This window comes from Amblyomma americanum, chromosome 2 (genome assembly GCF_052857255.1).
Source record: "Amblyomma americanum isolate KBUSLIRL-KWMA chromosome 2, ASM5285725v1, whole genome shotgun sequence".
NCBI lineage: Eukaryota > Metazoa > Arthropoda > Arachnida > Ixodida > Ixodidae > Amblyomma > Amblyomma americanum.
The window spans coordinates 17,774,314-17,792,183 of NC_135498.1; the positions used below are offsets into that span (position 1 = coordinate 17,774,314).

At 44.3% G+C, this 17,870-nt stretch overlaps 2 protein-coding genes across 2 annotated transcripts in view; one reads left to right on the forward strand and one right to left on the reverse strand.

The window, feature by feature from the left end:
* Positions 1-3,318, reverse strand: part of Hmgcr (HMG coenzyme A reductase) — a 77,236-nt gene extending 73,918 nt beyond the window's left edge. Inside the window, exon 1 of the mRNA XM_077653357.1 lies at positions 2,884-3,318. The gene's annotated coding sequence lies outside the window, so the exon portion shown is untranslated. The remainder of the gene's footprint in view (positions 1-2,883) is intronic.
* Positions 3,319-3,692: 374 nt separating this feature from the next.
* On the forward strand, positions 3,693-15,152 carry LOC144120710 (uncharacterized). Its single transcript, XM_077653363.1, has 2 exons — positions 3,693-4,144; positions 12,369-15,152. The coding sequence occupies exons 1-2, from the start codon at positions 3,864-3,866 to the stop codon at positions 12,502-12,504; spliced, it is 417 nt and encodes a 138-aa protein (XP_077509489.1). The 5' UTR covers positions 3,693-3,863; the 3' UTR covers positions 12,505-15,152.
* Positions 15,153-17,870: the final 2,718 nt, after the last annotated feature.

Consider the following 17,870-nt stretch of genomic DNA (forward strand, 5'->3'; position numbering starts at 1 on the left):
AGTGTACCCTCACGCTGTAGGCCCACCATCAGCAGTTAGCTGCAAGAAGGAAGAGGAAAGGTGGCACCCAAGGATTAAATTATGGTTGAGGACTGACGCCCACAGGGAGTTTAGCACTGCACAGGGAGTTTAGCACTGCAATTCCCCTTGGAATAATTCAGCTGCTTCGCCGATGTCTTCTCAGGAAAGGATGACGTTGGTGGTGGTCACTGTCCTCTGCAAATCTCCATCGGCGCACATACCGAACACGGGTGCACACCGGCAAGAACCTTCCTCTTAAAGGGGCACCGCAGTGTTTTCATCGGTGCCAATTTGTCTGATTAAATGGATTCCCCATGCGTTCCAGAGTCCAGTGCAAAAATAATAATTGAAATCGGAGCATGCAAACGAAAGTTAAGAAGTGCTTGGAATTGGGCTCGCTGGAATATCGTCATTTCAAAGGCTGCGCTGCTTGGGCAAACAGAGACGTGTTAGAGAGGCAAACACTTGCTCTTAACGTCTCTCTAACACGTCCCTGTTTGCCAAAGCAGCGCAGCCATTAAAAAAACGAAAGTTATTCCACTTAAAAACTTCGAAACAAAATGAGACGAAAATGCGTTTAATGCGCCCGTTTCACTCAGCCAGTGCTGAGATTGGGCGCTACCAAACAGAACCGCGCGTGTGTGCCGGGGCAGCCCACAGCCGCGCATTTTGACGGCGTTGTCCCCGCCGGGTAGGCGCCGTAGACAGGGCACGGGTATCATAGAAGGGGTTGAAATGAGGAAGCTCCCTGATGTTTCTCTGTTGGAAGGATTGTGAGCTAGTCTCCCCCCTCAACCAATCTCGCCTTTTCTCTCCTGTCCGGCTTCACCCCTCACATTTTTGGACAAGGTGTAGGATTTCTGTTGGATGCCGCTCACCCAGTTCCCGTCAACCGGGCAACTGTTACAGTAAGGCAGGTGGGTCGTGACCGTCGTTAGCATAAGCTCGCCCTATAGGCCGCCCTATAGTGTCGCCGGGTACCCACTGGTTTTCCAATGGCTACAAGCTTGCCCCTGGCCTGATGCTCGGCTTTTCTAGGGTGAAATGTTTGCAAAATGGGTCTATGACTCTCACCTTGCGAAGACGAAAAATACCTTGAGCTATGTCACTCCGTGGCTAAGGTTGCTTTGCGCCACTGAAGTTCATCCTCATCATCATACGATCAGATGAGACAACATAAACTTCTTCCATCAAGTCCGCAGTGCAGTCATTCGAGCACATAACAGCAGTACATCGCCTTTTACGCACCATGACCTAGCCACTGTCCAGGCGAGAACTAGACATGGTAACACGATGGCAACGCGATGACGCCAGCGCTGCCCGCCGCGGCAAGATGGGATGACGCCGTTATCATGTTACAGAGTGCATGTTGCTGCTCATTCTGTCTACATTTCAACGCCTCTCGTTTTACGCGATTTGCGGTGATCCTATTAAGACGCCTCTGTTATGCTGTAAACATCCTCGCGTCCACTTCGCTGCGATGGTAAATCTATAGCGTAAGCATTAGAAGAGCTTTAGCTGGTTATCCAACGCAACAGCGCTGGCTTATTAGACAAAAGGTTTATCTTAAGCTGTAGTAGATTTGGTTTGGTTTGGTTAATGGTTGTTTAACGTCCCAAAGCGACTCATGCTTTGTGGGACACAGTAGTGAAGGGCTCCGGAAATTTCGACCACCTGGGGTTCTTTAGCGTGCACTGACATCGTGCAGCACACGGGCCTCTTGAATTTATTCTAAGCTGTGGTAGGATTTTTTTTCTCTCCTCATTCTTCTTGATTTTTTTTTTCTACCGCGGTTTTATGCGACACCGTGCACATCCCGGAAAAAGGGGCGAAGACACAACGGAGAGGCGTCGCGGCCCCCTTGGGCCCACTAGCCGAAACGAGCGCACATTTCACCCGACCTGATCCATATACGCATTACCGTGTTTACTCCCATAATAGAAGGCGCTTTATTTTCCTAAAAGAGACAATATAAAATTTGGGTCTGCGTTCATTACGCGAGGTAACGTATTAGCAATAGCAAATATCGCGACAACCAAGTAGTGGGTGCGTTCATTAAGGGAATGCGTTTGTTCCATCAAGTTCAATACGGGTGTAAAAAACAGTAAAGGTGGATGGAACAGTGCGCGCCGGGCCGTTATTTACTCGCCCCCCTCCCCACATTTTTTTTTTTTTCTGAGAAACAAGAGGGTTATCACTTTGGCCGGCGTGGGTCGGCAAAAACGAGAGACCACCATGATGAAAAATTTAATCGGGCTGAGATCAGCTGGCTCAAAAACCCTTTTACACATCAGTGCTTTTGCGACGGGCGGTCTGTTCTCTTTACAACGCACTTCGAAAGGTAGGCAGCACCAACCACGTCGGATGCAACGATTTAGAACAAGTTCAAATATCTCTAGTATTACGCAAATGCAGCAAATGCGAAAAGGAGACAACCTATTACATAAGCTAACTGACGTATATGAGGCTTTACTTTTTTGCTCACCCGCACATTACAAAAATTAATTCATTCTCCTCTAAGAAAACTAGATTTGCTGTCCCCAATATCAACAGTCTTCTTCACTTTCATTATCTAGTCAGCACAGCCTCAGAAAGCACGAAATCGCACAAACCCAAATATCGACATCACACAGATTATTTTTTTTCCATTCTGATTTTTTTTTTTTTTAGAACGTTAATACAGTGCAGTCCTATAAATCAGTGCGTCACGATTAGACTGTTTGGAGCACGCAGCGGAAATTTATTTTGTAAGGCTAAAACTTCACAAAAACTTGTTCACTTTGAAACAACAATGACATACCGGATTTTTCCGCGGTGTAAGGATCGTTTCTAAGCACCCGGCACAACGAAACCACGACTCACCAAAGCTTGTCCAGAAGGTTCTTGAAGCGGGTCGTCAAAATTCAGCGATGAAGCGGCGACAGCCTCCACAAGCAGTTTCTTTCGGAAATTGTCAGACGTGAAGCGATTCTCTTTGCTCCAGAAAACAAGGCACATCACGCACAGCAATGCGATGCTTCGCTGCTGCGACGATAGGTCCGAAGCAACATGCTCATCTCACGAAGTGAATCACCGGAGCCGAGTAACGCTGCTGCTACGCCGGTTCAGGGAAACGTCATTCGGTCAAAACAGAGCTATGCGTACCAAGCGTGGCCGTGCGGGAGGTTTCTAGTAAAGACACTACGAGAATTACGGTGCGGTGATAGCAGTTGCAACAACCGGACAAGCTTGCTGGAGCAGGGCACCCAGGACAGCCCGGGGTAGAGGAGGAAGCGATGAGGAGGTAGGTCAGTGGATGAGGCAAAGTCGACGCACTCAAAAGCGGCTCCTTTGCAAAGCTTGCAGAGGGCGCGGTAAGCCATTAAACTTTTTGCGTAGGCAACAAACTGTGAAATTAATTAGCCTTAAACACATAGCACCTAAAATCATTATGCATATTGTAAAGTAATTGTTTTATATGTTGTTTTGTTTTCTTGCGCCGTTTCATGCTAGTTATTAGAAATTACATATAGATGTATTTTACAATACAGCACAACTTTTTATAAGTTACAATAAAATATGCAGTTTTGCTACATATTAGTGGAAAATTATTGTATCATTTTGTTTACTAACAAATTATTGCTTATTATTGATGATGAGTGCAGAGCGGGGTAACGTTGACGGTTGCCGTCGAAATAGCAGCCGTAGCTGTGCAAGCGAAATTGGCGAAATCTGCGGAACGGCTCGTGACAGCATGGATGCCGTTTCCTGCATTTGTATTTCGTTTGGTTGGACAGTTCGCACGGTTCGCACCTTTGCTGCGTGACACTTCATTGGTGTAGCAGACTGAGAAGCAAGGGACCATGTTCACGACACTTCTCGCGACTGCCTGTTGGCTGAGCGTCTCAGCGGCGGAGAAAGCTGTGGAGAAAGCTGTGGAGACGCCGACGACACCTTCTCCGCTGACAGCGCACGAACAAGTTGTCACCTCAGCTGGGAATGCCACCCGAAGGAACAGTACGACCGCCACCTTCTTCAACATTGCGGGCATGGAACAGGCGAACGGCGTCGTTCTGCGAGCTTTCTACGTGATCGTGGGCGTCATGATGATCATCCTTGTTTATTTCGTCGTTCGAATAGTGAGGTACGTGACGTGCAGAGTCCTATGCTTACCACTGGTGTCACAGGAAACACGTCACCTCTGTGAAGCTCAAAGAGCGGCCAGGTATCACGCGTTCAAGAACTAGACACTAGATACAGCTTTGAGTGTATAAGTCGTGGCAGTGAGCACAGCTCCGAGTCGTCTTGGATACCGGGTGCTTAGTTAGCGAACGTTATGTCGTTAATCGGTAAATCGGTGCGTTGGGCTCCCTACGTGTCATAGTCTTCGTTGTTGGTCTGTTGGGAACCTCTGTACGGTTTTCAGGGTTTTCGGCACCGTGTAGAGGCCACATATGTTGTTTATAACTGCGTCCTTCACATCGACTTTGTCCGTGAAGTTTGCCTATCGCAAGGGTGACTCGCACAACGCACCGCGTATTTCGCAGATTTGTTTGATTTTATTGAAAGGTGCCATTATCTTGTAAATCAGTTTTCGGACAACGCGCTTTGCTGTTGCGTAAGAAAGCACACGGATAATGAGATCGATACATGCTGAAGTTGATTTATCTTGGCACAGGTGGGTGGTAAATTGACGTTGTGCCCTTTATTTATCAGGTCTTCGAGAGGCTACCTCATTTATCTGCCTGGTCAAGCTCAAACTTCAATGCCCACTTCACACCCTATATTCAGAAGCTTGTACTTACATTGTGTCTATGTGCTGGGAGCTCTGTTGTAGCCCTTGCATGTGAGTGCCGAGTTGGGGTATAGCTGGTGACCACTCACCTACACTTTGCACACGGTTTAGCACATTCACTCGGGAAGCTTGTTTTGAACCCTTAATCCAAGCAGTCACATGCTGCCACTATCACCTGCATATTGGGTTTGTAGTACCATAAACACTGCACATATTATTTTCCTCTCAAGAACTCGCTTCACTGGCCTTAGTATCATTTCAGGCCAATTTCATTAACTTACAATTTTAGCGACTATTGGTTATTGCTTGCCGGATGTGGTGTCACATACTTGCTACCATATGCATGTCAGTACATGCACTTCATAGTTGAGTCATCATCACCATTATCACACTCGGCACACCTACATTTACTGCAGGACAAACTGTAGTGACCTGAGGCAGGTTGAATGAAGGGAGTCAAGAATGACTGTACTCTGTTTTATACATCAAGTGCAATGCTGTCAAAGCTAGTGCCCTTGTTAGCACTGTCTACATCCGCGATCAAAAAAATTGGCGGTGGTTTAGCTCTGGTTAAACCTGGAGTGACGTGATAGCTACAGCTGGCCGAGTGGAACTTGATCACGTGACCAACCACGTGATCAGCCATGGCGCCGTGCCCCCTGCAGCTGCTCTACATCACGTGAGCAACCACGTGACAACGTGGCGGCGCGGCGCCACGCTGAAGGCTCAAAATGCTACCATAATGTAGCTATCGCTACAAAAGTAGTGTTTCTTGTGGTGAGCGAAAAGCAGTGAATGATTTGCCTGCAGGCTTATTACAAAATACATTCGTCACGAGCTAGAGTGAATGCGCTTTTATTGCCGACAAGCTGTCACCTTATTGTGTGTAGATCACTCGAAGAATAAACGCGGAGTAACACCTCTCCCTTTATTTTTCAGGTGGACTACTTCCGTACCTTTTACAGCTTTGCACCTGATGTATGAAACGGAGTATAGCATGGAGGCCGTTGCCTCTTATTTTTATGTGATGATGTCTTAGTACAAACACAAGGTAATCAGACACAATATCAAGGACACATATACCATCAGCAACAAATGAAGTGTTAACAAGCAAATGAAAACATGAAGAGTTAAGTGAGATTTCAGCAAAGCGATGCTCAATACTAACGCTGGTTAATTTGCTTTGCTGATTTATCTTTTATATCCTCAGCCTTTAATGACTGCTTGGCCCAAATGCATCTGCTTCTTCAATATTTGTAAGCTTTCAGTTTTTTTCCTGCACTGTTGAACATTACTGTAGCTGTCTTCATACTGATTTTCAAGCCTGCAATTCTCCTTTGCCTTTATGCAGCGCCTGCATTATCAGTCAAGTTTCCAGAGAATCAAATGCGTTTTCATATACCATGAAGGCCATGTATACAGGGAAACATAAGTTAGGGCAAATTGGTGAGACATGCTTTGCGAAGACTGGCACAGCAGAAACTGTTGTGGACAAAAAGAGGACACACAGATGTGCTTGTGTGTATGTCCTATTCTCATTCATGTCAGGATCTGATGCGGCAGCTTTGCAGAGCATACAGTATTGTGCATCTGCATCATGACGACATAAAATTTTCCCACCTCAACCGCTGGTTCATTTATGGTGAAACTATGCACAGAGCTTGGGTGTTGCAGTAGCATTTGTTTCGTGTTAAGTCTGACAATGGTATTTACCTGCTTCAGCCGCACGTGATCCAAACCCATAATCGTCTTTGCCGAGAACGACGAAGTAAAATCCACCAGTGCCATGTTGCTGCCGAAGCGCGGCGGAAGAGCCACCAAAGGGCCCGGACACCTTGCAATGCTTTTCTTGGCGTCTTTTACGTCATGGCGCTTTCCTCTGCAGACAGCAGATGGTGCACACACTGCCTTTCGCCGAAAACCAGGCGTTGGCGGCTTTCAGTTCTGGCGCAGACGATTATGATTATGGGTTTGCACGATGTGCAGGTGAACCAGGTAGGCACCATTCTCAAACTTCCTATGGTACAAAAGTTACTGCAATAACCAAGCTTTGTGTGAAATTCCATTGCAAACGACGGTTGAGGCAAGGAAGTTTTTAAAAGTCTTCAGGGTAAAGATGCACAAAACTGTATATACAGGAACACATATGGTGCAGATTTTTTTATACCTAACTGATCACAAAAGTGATTTCTTCTTAAGTGCCTTTCCGTAAAACCAGCCAGTTTCTACAGCTCAATGAAGCTTAACGTTGCCCTTGCTGTATTGTCGATATGTCTGCCTACCTGACTCCTTTGCTTGTCTAGGGGCAGACACACACAAAAATGCACCTTGCATGCTGCTGTGACTGTGGAGTTTGACTGCATTTCAAAGACATTTAAATGTAATAATGGCCACATGTTGTGATTTCAGCGTATGCGAGCGCTCTAAAGTTCCCACTAGAATTTTTGCTCTAACTGCAATACATTAAATGTTAATTGTCTCAATGCTACCATATGCCTGAGAGCCTACGGTGTTGCTTTTGCTGTTAAAACTCAGCGATCAAGCAGAGCACAAAACTTGATGGCTTGGTACTCATCCATGGTAACATAGCACAAACAAAAAGGGCAATGGGCAGAGAGGCTACACTGCACAGCTCAGCACAGCTCTCATGTCATGTGATCCCTGAGTCCATTGTCTTTTTTAGCAGCGTTAAGAGGAATCGAGAAGCATGCGAGCTCATGGGTTATTTGCAATGATTTAAAAGACCAGGGCTAGGGCTAAAAAACGTCCCTTCTGGACCACTTATCTGGAGCAACGCTTTGCTCTACTTCAGCCCTGATTTCATCAGCTATGGCTTCAGTGGACCATTTATATGCCTGAAGGTTTTTCAGACCTCTGATGCCACCTTACTTGTGGTTTAGTGTTGTGTTAGAATTTTTATATATTTGTGGTGCACTTGAGGTCGTGATGCATGTGTGTTGGTATATTGGGTTACGAGGCTTCCTGAGCAGAAAATCTTCAGCCCCTTTTCATCACTTGTGAGGCCATTCTTACTTCTTGAACTAAAGCTGGAGTGCCAGTTTTTTCAAGTCTTTATTTCAGAAACAAACTTCCTTGCTGGTTTTGGTATTGTACAATTCAGTGTAAAACTCCTCTTCAACTGTGCCTATACCGCCACCACGGTGGCTCAGTGGTTCTGGCTCTTGGCTGCTGATCTGAAAGACGCGGGTTCGATCCCTGCCACGATGGTTGAATTTCGATGGAGGGAAAATTCTAGAGGCCCGTGTGCTGTGCGATGTCAGTGCATGTTAAAGAACCCAGATGGTCGAAATTTCGGGAGCCCTTCACTACGGTCTCCTCATGGGCTGAGTCGCTTTGGGACATTAAACCCCGATAAATCTAACTAAACCATCGACTGTGCCTATCTCATTCAGATTGCTACTGGCATACTCTGGTTGTGTTTAATTACGTCCATTTAGTTTCAGCCCTTTCCTAGCTTATTCCTCGTGCTTTTTTTTGCACATTCTTGTTGCATTTTTCCTCTCGTTGTCATTTACCCTCAGTGTTTTGATTGATTTTAACAGTGCTTAAGGTTCTGCCTTCATTTTGGTGGTTAGGGCTTTCATAAACTGGTGCTTCTTAAAGGGACACGGAAGACAACTCAATCCAAATTTTTCCTTTCTGGGTATGTTAACATTTGTCTAACAACAAAAGATGCATATATCACCGAGAAAATTCGATTTAAAAATATTCCTGCCAGTAGGTTCAAATCAAGACCTACTAAAGTACAGAACAGCTCAAATGGCACTGTTCCAGTGCGCATGTTCTAGTTCATGCCTTTTGCCGCTAGGGGCGGTGTGCCTCTAATATATGCCTGTTGAGAAAATGGCCTCCTCCATCATTTTATTTCAAACAGGGCAGTTTTATCATTTATCCAAATAATCATTATCATCCATTTATCTATGCTAGGCATGGTGGTGCCGATGAAAAGAAAGCGGCCAAAAAGGAAGACACTTTTCATACTCTTGTATGGCGGAAAAAGTCATTATCATGGCTATTTTCATTGCTGATGTTAAGGTTGCAGAGAAAGACAAAATAAATGTATTAAATAGCATGCACGAAATGGTAGATGATGATGATGATCATAGCAGACGAACAGGGAAATTTAGCAGTAAGTTTTGCATTTTGCTATGTTTAGGTCAGGTGCTTGCCTGGATCAATGAGAATTAATCAAAAGCCTGCAATTTGAATGGTGATGCCAGACCAAAAAAAAAAGAAGACTGTTTCACAATGCCTGTACTGACAGCATCAGCTGTTTTTGACTAATGACAAAAGCAAACGAATGCAAAACACAAAATGAAGAGCACTTCCTACCCTTTCAGGGGTGATAGGTGGCTCTGCTGGTACAGCTGTTAAGAAACCGTATTTATTGGTCCAGCAACGCCGAATATGATGCGGACTTTTGATGAATTCTCATCGATTCAGACTAGTGCCCGAAATAAACACGGTATTAAATAAAACAGCCAAATTCCTCCTCTGTGCAAAATTTTGGTCTGCACAATTGATCGGTTAAGCCAAGATTTTTAAAAATTATTTTCTCTAAACGACGCAATACTCAGTGTTTGTTAGGAACCTGAGGAAAAGTAGCAGATTTCTAAGACTCAAAACACAATGGAATGACCATCCCCTGCAAACACTATCCAGGGTAACATAGTCTACAACAGACAGAAAATGTAATTTAGCACTGACATTGGTTTTCATTGATCCTGACAGATTAGATAAAACAATTGCAATGCCTCATACTGGAACAATTTTAGTGTCATTTTTCTTTTTTTTATTGAACCTTATCTGCATGGGATGCACATTTGCTAGAGATAGTCACATTATCATCAGCAGTGATTCATTCATGACTGTTATGGGAGATTCTGCGGCCAAGTAGTTCGACAACATTCCTCACCTACCTGCCATTGTCGTTTTGATGTTTGGCTGCCCAGACCAAGGCTATAAGCTCGGATCCTGTTCATGGCAGCCACATTTCGCCTGAGACAAAGTGCGAAAGCATCTTCGTGCCGTGTGCTGTCAGCGCAGATTAATGAACTGCACATGGTTAAAATTAATCTGTAACCCTCCACTATGATGTACTTCATAGCCCGTGAGCAGCTTCGGGACATTGAACTTTGTGTACCATACCATACTGTACCAAATGCTCTACACCTGTTTGTGTCGGTTAGAATTGGCCTGAAAACAATTCTTATGAAATGTTTGGTTCACCAGTAAATTAATGCATGGGATAGCTTTGATAGTGCTTTTCTTTCTTTCCGTGGGTTTTTTAGTGTGTATTTTATCTCTTTTTTTTCTTTCATGCCATCCTCAAAACAGAGTCTGACATTCACTGTTTTGTGCATCTCAGTCCTGAGCTCCAAACACAGCTCCGTTGTCTGATTTATAGGGATTCTGCCTTCCAGAGAATTAACTTTTAAAGTCTATTGACATCAGTTTAACATTCTAACAATCAAGCCGATTAATATCAGACTGTGATTGAATTGATGAAGTCTCGGCTGTTGTTCTCAAGATAGTTCGACTGATAGTGCTTAGCTGCTCTTGTGAAAAATTGTTTAGTCCGCATTACCGACTTCAATGACATTAGTTTCCACTGGGTGATCAATCTCTTACAAAATCTGAAGCAGTCCTCTTTCGACACCTTCAAATGCTGTCTCTCCGTGCGCCGGCCCAGTATGACTGAATGGTTCCCGGTAGTTATAGCCCGGACTGCACCCTCCGCAGTAGACATGCCGATAAGCCCGCATCCTATTGGCTTACCTCACTGATCTCCCTAAACCAGAGCTGCAGCCCAGTACTTTTGGGCGATGGGAGGCGGCACTGCTCAGCTCGGACCTGACTGTCCAATGCCGCGCCCTCGAGCGAACTACCATCACGAAGCAACGTTTTATGATTACCTAGCGTCGACCTCAAGTTCTGTTTTTCTTTTTTTTTTCTGGAACTAATGAAGTTCCTTCTCCTCCTCTAGCCCACACGGATATGTTCCATCACATCATTCATTTTTGCAGTTAATCCTCGTACCACTGTACTACATTAATCATGTAGTAATCAGTAATGTATGAAACTATGATATTGAGGGTTTGTGCATATTTCACTCACTTGTTTGTGCATATTTCTAGAGACAAACTGAACTTTTTGTTTTGCTTTGTTTTGTAGCAGTTATGTAATGCAGTGTTTGTTAATTACAAAATATACGTTAAATGCCCCAGATATAGGGTATTACATGAAGGATGTAATTAATACCAACAATAGGTGAATTTTTTGATGGATGCCTTGAAATGTTTTGAATTGGAGTGAAGCACAGCTTCAGTGGGAGGACCATTCCTTCATACTTTGGTGTGGCTTGTTGTGAAGTCTGTTAGGAGAGAAAGATAATAGAGTTAAATTGTGAACGATAAAGATGATAAGAATGAGGGTAGACAGGTTAGCTTGAGACTTGATTAAAAACACTGGTGTAATATCTATAGTGAGAGTAAAAAAAAAGAAAGCTGGCTTCGCAATTCTGTGCTGATTCAAGTGTGTTAGAAAAAAAAAAGACTGATTGGGTTTCAAATTGTGCTAGCATATTCTAGTTTTTATAGAACGAGGACTAAATAGCCGTTAAGCTTTATGGAGAGGAAAGCTAGATTTAAGCTAGTGTGTGTTGGAGCCATGTCGTCTATAACAGGATGTTGAGTTGTGCAAAATTTTTCAGTGTGTACTACTACCTCTTGAAGTAACCATGCAGCACCTCACTGCATATTGATTTAATTGGGCTTTGCTATACCAGTTAACAAAAGCATTAATTTTCAGAGGCCTGACATGAATGATGAAGGATGACATGAAGCATCGATAAAACATGGCAGCTGCTTTGTGTCACACTTACCTTGCTTGTCCTGTTATGAACCATTAGTAATAACAGTGTGCATATTTGTAAGTTACCTAGTATTTTCGTACTGGTTGTTTATACTTACCTACTGTAGTGGCTGCATAGCTTTGGCATTCAGCTGTTGAGTCCAGTGTAATAGAGTTGAATCCCAGGTGCGGCAGCTTTATTTTGATGGAGGTGAAATGCAAAACCCCGTGGGTGCTGTGCAATGACAGTGCAGGTTAGAGAACTCCAGGAGGCCTAAGTTAATGTTGTGCAGTTCACTGTGGTGTGTCTTAAAGGCCAAATGCAGCTCCAGTATGTTAAACTGTTTGTACAGGCAGGAGGACAAGCAGTTCTACTTATGAGTGTGTGCATTTCTATTCATGACGATACATGATCAAAGTGTGTAAACAGTGTCTTAAGCCCAGTGCTGCGTATTCCTGCATTCCGTCTTGCCCTGGAGCGCATCAGCCACTAGAATGCAGCATGTTTCACATGCAGTTTTTGCAGCTGGCTAGGCATTTCTTTTTGCCCATGTCTTTTTTCCTTCGCAGGCAGTTGACATTTTGGAACTTGTAGCTGGACTAGTATAAACTGGACCACCGCAGTACTGGCTCCCAGTCAGGTCCTTCTTTGATTACTTGAGAGGTCTGTGCCGCTGTATAATGAGGCTTTCTTTTGCAGATCAAGATACAGGCGAAGTAAAACGCGAAGGTACGGCATCATAGCCAGCCACAGTGCCGAGTTGGAAATGCAGCCACTGGATCGTGCAGATGATGAAGAGGAAGAGACGACCCTTTTCGAAGCTGGCAAGCGCTGAGCCTGGTGGTGGGAAGCAGCTCATGCAGTGTGTGTGCCTCCTGTGTCATATCTTTTCTGACACTGGCTGACAGGTGTTCGCTGGGGGAACTGCGGGCATTTGCCTGGTTCTGCATCTAGTCTTCACGTGCCTGCATTCTGTGGGATGCAAGTGTTCCAAGCTCCCGATTTTGCTCCTCCGTTGTTGAAAAGTGGAGCAGTCGTCTTTGTTGATCCTGCTTTTCTTTATTATTGGTTTTTCTGCTTGAACAAAGTTGAAGCCAGTTCTGTCAAGCATTAAAGTACTAGGTAGTAACAGGGCTTTGAGTTGACCGTGTTTTGCTAAGTGTTGATGTCCTGTCAGTCTCATTCATGGCACTCTTTCAGGTATGCTGGAAACAAACATCTAACTGAGGTGTGTGTCGTAGCTAAGTGCCGCTCGTGTTTTCATTTGTCTTTGTCAAGTTTCATGACACCACTTGACACTAAAAAAATACTTGAGTCATGATGGGCACTATATGTATACCTTGTATAATAAAGAGTGACTGACGGGAATTCACTAAAGAAGGAATGTGAGCACCTCGTACATTGTATTGTCTACGGTGCATGGGCATCTTTTATTGCATGGCTGAGGCACTGTCATTGTTAAAAATATGCATACCATTTGTTTTGCTTCACTTTCTGTTTTAGTTTGCTTTTGTTTTGGTTCGGCTTCAGATAAGTTTGATTTGCTTTCCTCAGCGATGCAGTGGGCCTTTTTAACACCGTTGGCACATGCAAGTCTCAAAGATGTAAAGTGCTGGCATTGCAATACGAGCCATTTTGCAGAATTTATGGCTTGTATAATAATAGCAAAGGCTGTAACATGCCTTGAGAAAGCTTAATTTCTAAAGAAATTGGCACCATTGGCTTTACCAATTATGTGACAATTTTTTTTATCACAAATCTACAAGTTAGCACTTGCATAAGTTTGCTTCTGCTCTTAATTGCTAATTTTTTAAAGCTCATGATTATTCCTTTTCATGTTTATGGAGCTAGCATCATGGCCAGGTTTGAGGGCTGTTGCTCTTTTAGGAGCCAAGCTATTTGGATTTTGCTAATTTATGCCATCTTTTTTTGGAGGGAGGCTTGCAGTTGCAAGTTTTTTTAGGTTATTGCAGAAGAGAAACAAAGATCTTATCACTGAATTTTTGTCTTTGTGTTGCTGTGAAGCCCGAGTGTTACTCTAGATGCAAAATGCATAGAACCTCGCGTGGTTAGTGTTTCTGCCAAATGTGTGTGTGTTTACATGAGCCACATTTTCTAAATGCAGACTTTGCCTCCAGCCTGTAGTAGCCAAGCCTGTTCTATCTTTGTCGTCATGCCATATCAATATCAGATTGCATAAACCTAAACTTTTCAGTAAGCTCTACATGAAATAAAATATAATGTTATGCTACTGCATGATTTAGGAGAAGGATTCATATATTGTCGTAATATTGGCATTCACAATATCAAGAGCTTAGGGTGACGAATTTTCCAGAAAAAAAAAAACACATTTGATGTTCAGTTTGGCAGCTTTGCAACATTTTTAGTTATGCAAGACAGACACATCTGTAACCCTGTAAACATGCAAAAGCTGTCGTGGACTGTTTGTTGATGGGATGGCTGTTTTGTTTCAGTTATGTTAAAAATCAAGTAGTGTTGGTAGCTGTGGGAACTGTTGGTTGCCTGCATTGATCCACAGGATTTGACATGTTAGGATAATGCCACCATTGCTGTCACTCTTCCTGGGAACATTGCTACAGCAACTGTTAAACGTGTTTAGATTGCTTCTCCAGTCTGCAACAGTATGCAAATTTTCATTTAAAGTCTGCCTGTTTTGTTGCAAAGTTCCATACCTTTGCAGCATTTTAGGTGTCAATTTCAAAAACACTGAATTGGTCCAACCGCAAAATTGAGATATCTAAGTTATGGATATGTCATCGTGCAGTGATGTATAGTATGATATGCAGCCACCAAGTGGTAATGAAACTTTTGAAGCCAGTGAATACAGATGTTAGAAGTGTGTTGTAATCGCACATTGTAGATGAAAAATTCAAAGTGAATTGATGGACATGATGAGCTGTCATTGCTTTGTATCATTATGCTTTGTGCCTTTTGGGCTGCCCATGAAGAGCCTTGTACTTCTTCCGAAAAACGAGCTATGAGCCTAGCATCCAGTGCGAGAACTGTGGATGGATATGCTGAGTGGAAGTAGTAGCTGTTGTCAACAATTTCATTGCAACATCCGGTGAGGTACTGCTGAGGTAACCATGCGTTTAATGATTGGTTGCTCTGAAAATGGTACCTGCATGTAGTATTCTGCAACAAGTTTAAGGTTATGTATGGTTAACAGTGTCCTTGCTGTGCTCTCTGCTGGCAGAGTGGACTTGTACCAGAAAGTGTTTGGCTGCGTCCAGCCACATTAGAGATCTTGATGCTGAAAAGGTAGTTTCTCTTCATGCTGGACCTTACCTCACTAGTGCACAGTTTATTCCTATATACACCCTGTATACATTTTTTGATGGTAGCAGCGGCTGGGACACTAAGCAAGAAGAGTGTAATACTGTAATCTGCTTTGTGTTATCTTTGTGGCAGTGGCCGGCTGTTTCCCATGCGCACAAAATAAAGGCATTGTTTTGACAAGCATTTTGTTTAACTGCGGTTGACATGTACAAGCAGTGTTAATAGAACCTGCAATCCACAAATTTGAGAAATCATGTACTTTACATTATCAGATAACAAGCGTCTAGTTGTCACTGTTATAGACATGCTTGAATGTTCGTGTGTGTCCGAAAGGAGAGATGGGAGAGCAGGGTGTGCAGGTAACAGGTGCAATATAGTACCTTGGGCCCTTTCAAAATAAGAAATCCTGGCTATATGTGCCCGAGAAAAAGGTATCCATTCTTGTCCAACTATATTGTGAAGAAAATAACGGCTGTTTTGAAGAATAATGTGAAAAAATGAAAATGGCTTCCATAGGAGTTAGTTGCTGCAAGCACAGAAGTTCTGACTGATAATAAATTTGCATCTTTGTTCTAAAAGCCCGAGAGGCTGACATCAAAAAAAACTATCATCGCTATTGTATCATCATTTGCCGTTCAAGAGCATGTAACCGACATATTTAAAAACGTAGCATGTAACAGATCGCCTTCAATACCAAATATCAGTTTGTTATTCAAGCAGAAACCAGCCCCTGATGTAACGCTATAGTGTAACACTAAACCACCTGAAAAAAGGGGGGGTGGGGGCGGTAAAGAAATAAGACCGTAATCGGCTATACGGCTTTTGCTGCCATTTTTTTCACACACATCTTTTTCCCGTGCTAGTTTTTCTTTCTTTTTTTGTGTTCCTATCTTCTCCTCTTCCTCGCATCCCGCGGAGTGCGTTGCCATCAACGGGTTCTGTTTTTCGCGCGCCTTTCGGCGTTTCGTGAAGGCAACGCTAGATGGCGCCAGCAATCTGACAGCGCATGCGGCTCCAGCCAGCGCCGGCCAGTACAGCGGAGACGGCGGAAGCGCGAAGCTGAAAAGACAGTGCTGTTGGTAATGTGCTTGGGGGTGCGGAGGGAAGGAGGGATGCAGTTATTACCAAATAACGTAACAGTAAAAACTCTTTCGGTGTGCACGTTGCTACCTGCCAGTGGCTACTGACAGACGGCGCTTGCACAGACCCTTCTCACAGATCACTCAACATGGCAGAAGTGTTCCATTCCAACATCATAAATGGGACCTCTGCGTGAAACACACATCGGCATATTACAGGGATATGACTTAATAACATCCCAGATAGCACCGAAGAAGAGAATAATGTTATTAAAATTTTGTTGTTTTATTCCAAAAACAGGGACCATACACACCGTGTACCATGCTGCAGCGATCGGTATACGCGGGATGGGGGGTTCAGCGCCGCGGTGCGATCCGTTCGCGTGACGGTGTTCATAATCCTTGTACATGGCCTCAGAGATTGGCCGACGCGGCAGGGCCCAGGCAGGTGCAGCGAACCCGTCCTTTATTCCTGCCCTCAGCATGAGTACCCGCCTTTTTCACGAGGCTTCTGTGTGCATACGCGCATCTCCTTCTCCAGCTCCGTTGGTTAAAAACAAACCGCCTGCTCCTACTGCTTAGCGTTTTTATGGAGGCAAAACGCTAAGGCGCCCTTGTGCTGTGCGATGTCAGTGCCCACCACTACGGCACCTCTTTCTTCCCTTCTTACACTCCCTCTTTTATCCCTTCCCTTACGGCGTGGTTCAGGTGTCCAACGATATATGAGACAGATACTGCGGCATTTCCTTTCCCCAAAAAAACAATTATTATTATGCTCCCACTGCTCAGTCGCAGTTCATTTTAGGGACAGGTGCATGCGGCAGATGGCGGCAGCAGCCAAGCACACATTTTCCACTTCCCAGTAGTGTTCCTGTATATGCTCCATATATAGCATATATAATAATAATTGGTCTTGGGGGGAAAGGAAATGGCGCAGTATCTGTCTCATATTTCGTTGGACACCTGAACCGCGCCGTAAGGGAAGGGAGAAGGGAGGGAGTGAAAGAAGGAAGGAAGAAAGAGGTGCCATAGTGGAGGGCTCCGGAATAATTTCGACCACCCGGGGATCTTTAACGTGCACTGACATCGCACAGCACACGGGCGCCTTAGCGTTTTTCCTCCATAAAAACGCAGCCGCCGCGGTCGGGTTCGAACCCGGGAACTCCGGATCAGTAGTCGAGCGCCCTAACCACTGAGCCACCGCGGCGGGGCATAGCGTATATAGGAACACTACTTTACAGGCGCCGCTGGCGCCTCGTAGTACCGGCTCGCGCCTGCGTGTCCAACGTTCGTTTGTTTTCAACAGTAGCAGACTCTGGCGCCACTCCCTAGAGGGCGCCACATCTTGTGAAAAAGGCGGCCTTATGAATGGATCCAAGTCGCTGCGCTGAACCCTCAATTCCGCAAAGAGCGATCGCGTCAGCATGCTCTGCGGCCACAAATTAGACCCAAAAATCTACGGCATGCTATATATTCGAACTTCATGCCAATTATTACAAAACTATTCGAAAACTTGAGCAAGAATTCGATTCGTTTCGAATAATTTGGAACATGCCCTATTTGACCCACTCAACAAATCTAATAAAAGTATATTCAATCCCCTATTCCAAAATCTCCAATATTCGCACGCCCCTATAGTTTTCGTGACCTTTTTTTTTTTAGACGTTCATAGAACCTGCTCCCGTGTTTATGTCAGGTATGATAAGGGGAGAAAAAAGTTTGTCCTGCCGATAAGGGTTGGATCTGCGAGCATTTCGCTTTACACTGGTGCGTGAAAATAAGAGGAAATTATATATATGACGAAGATCAGATGAGAGAACGA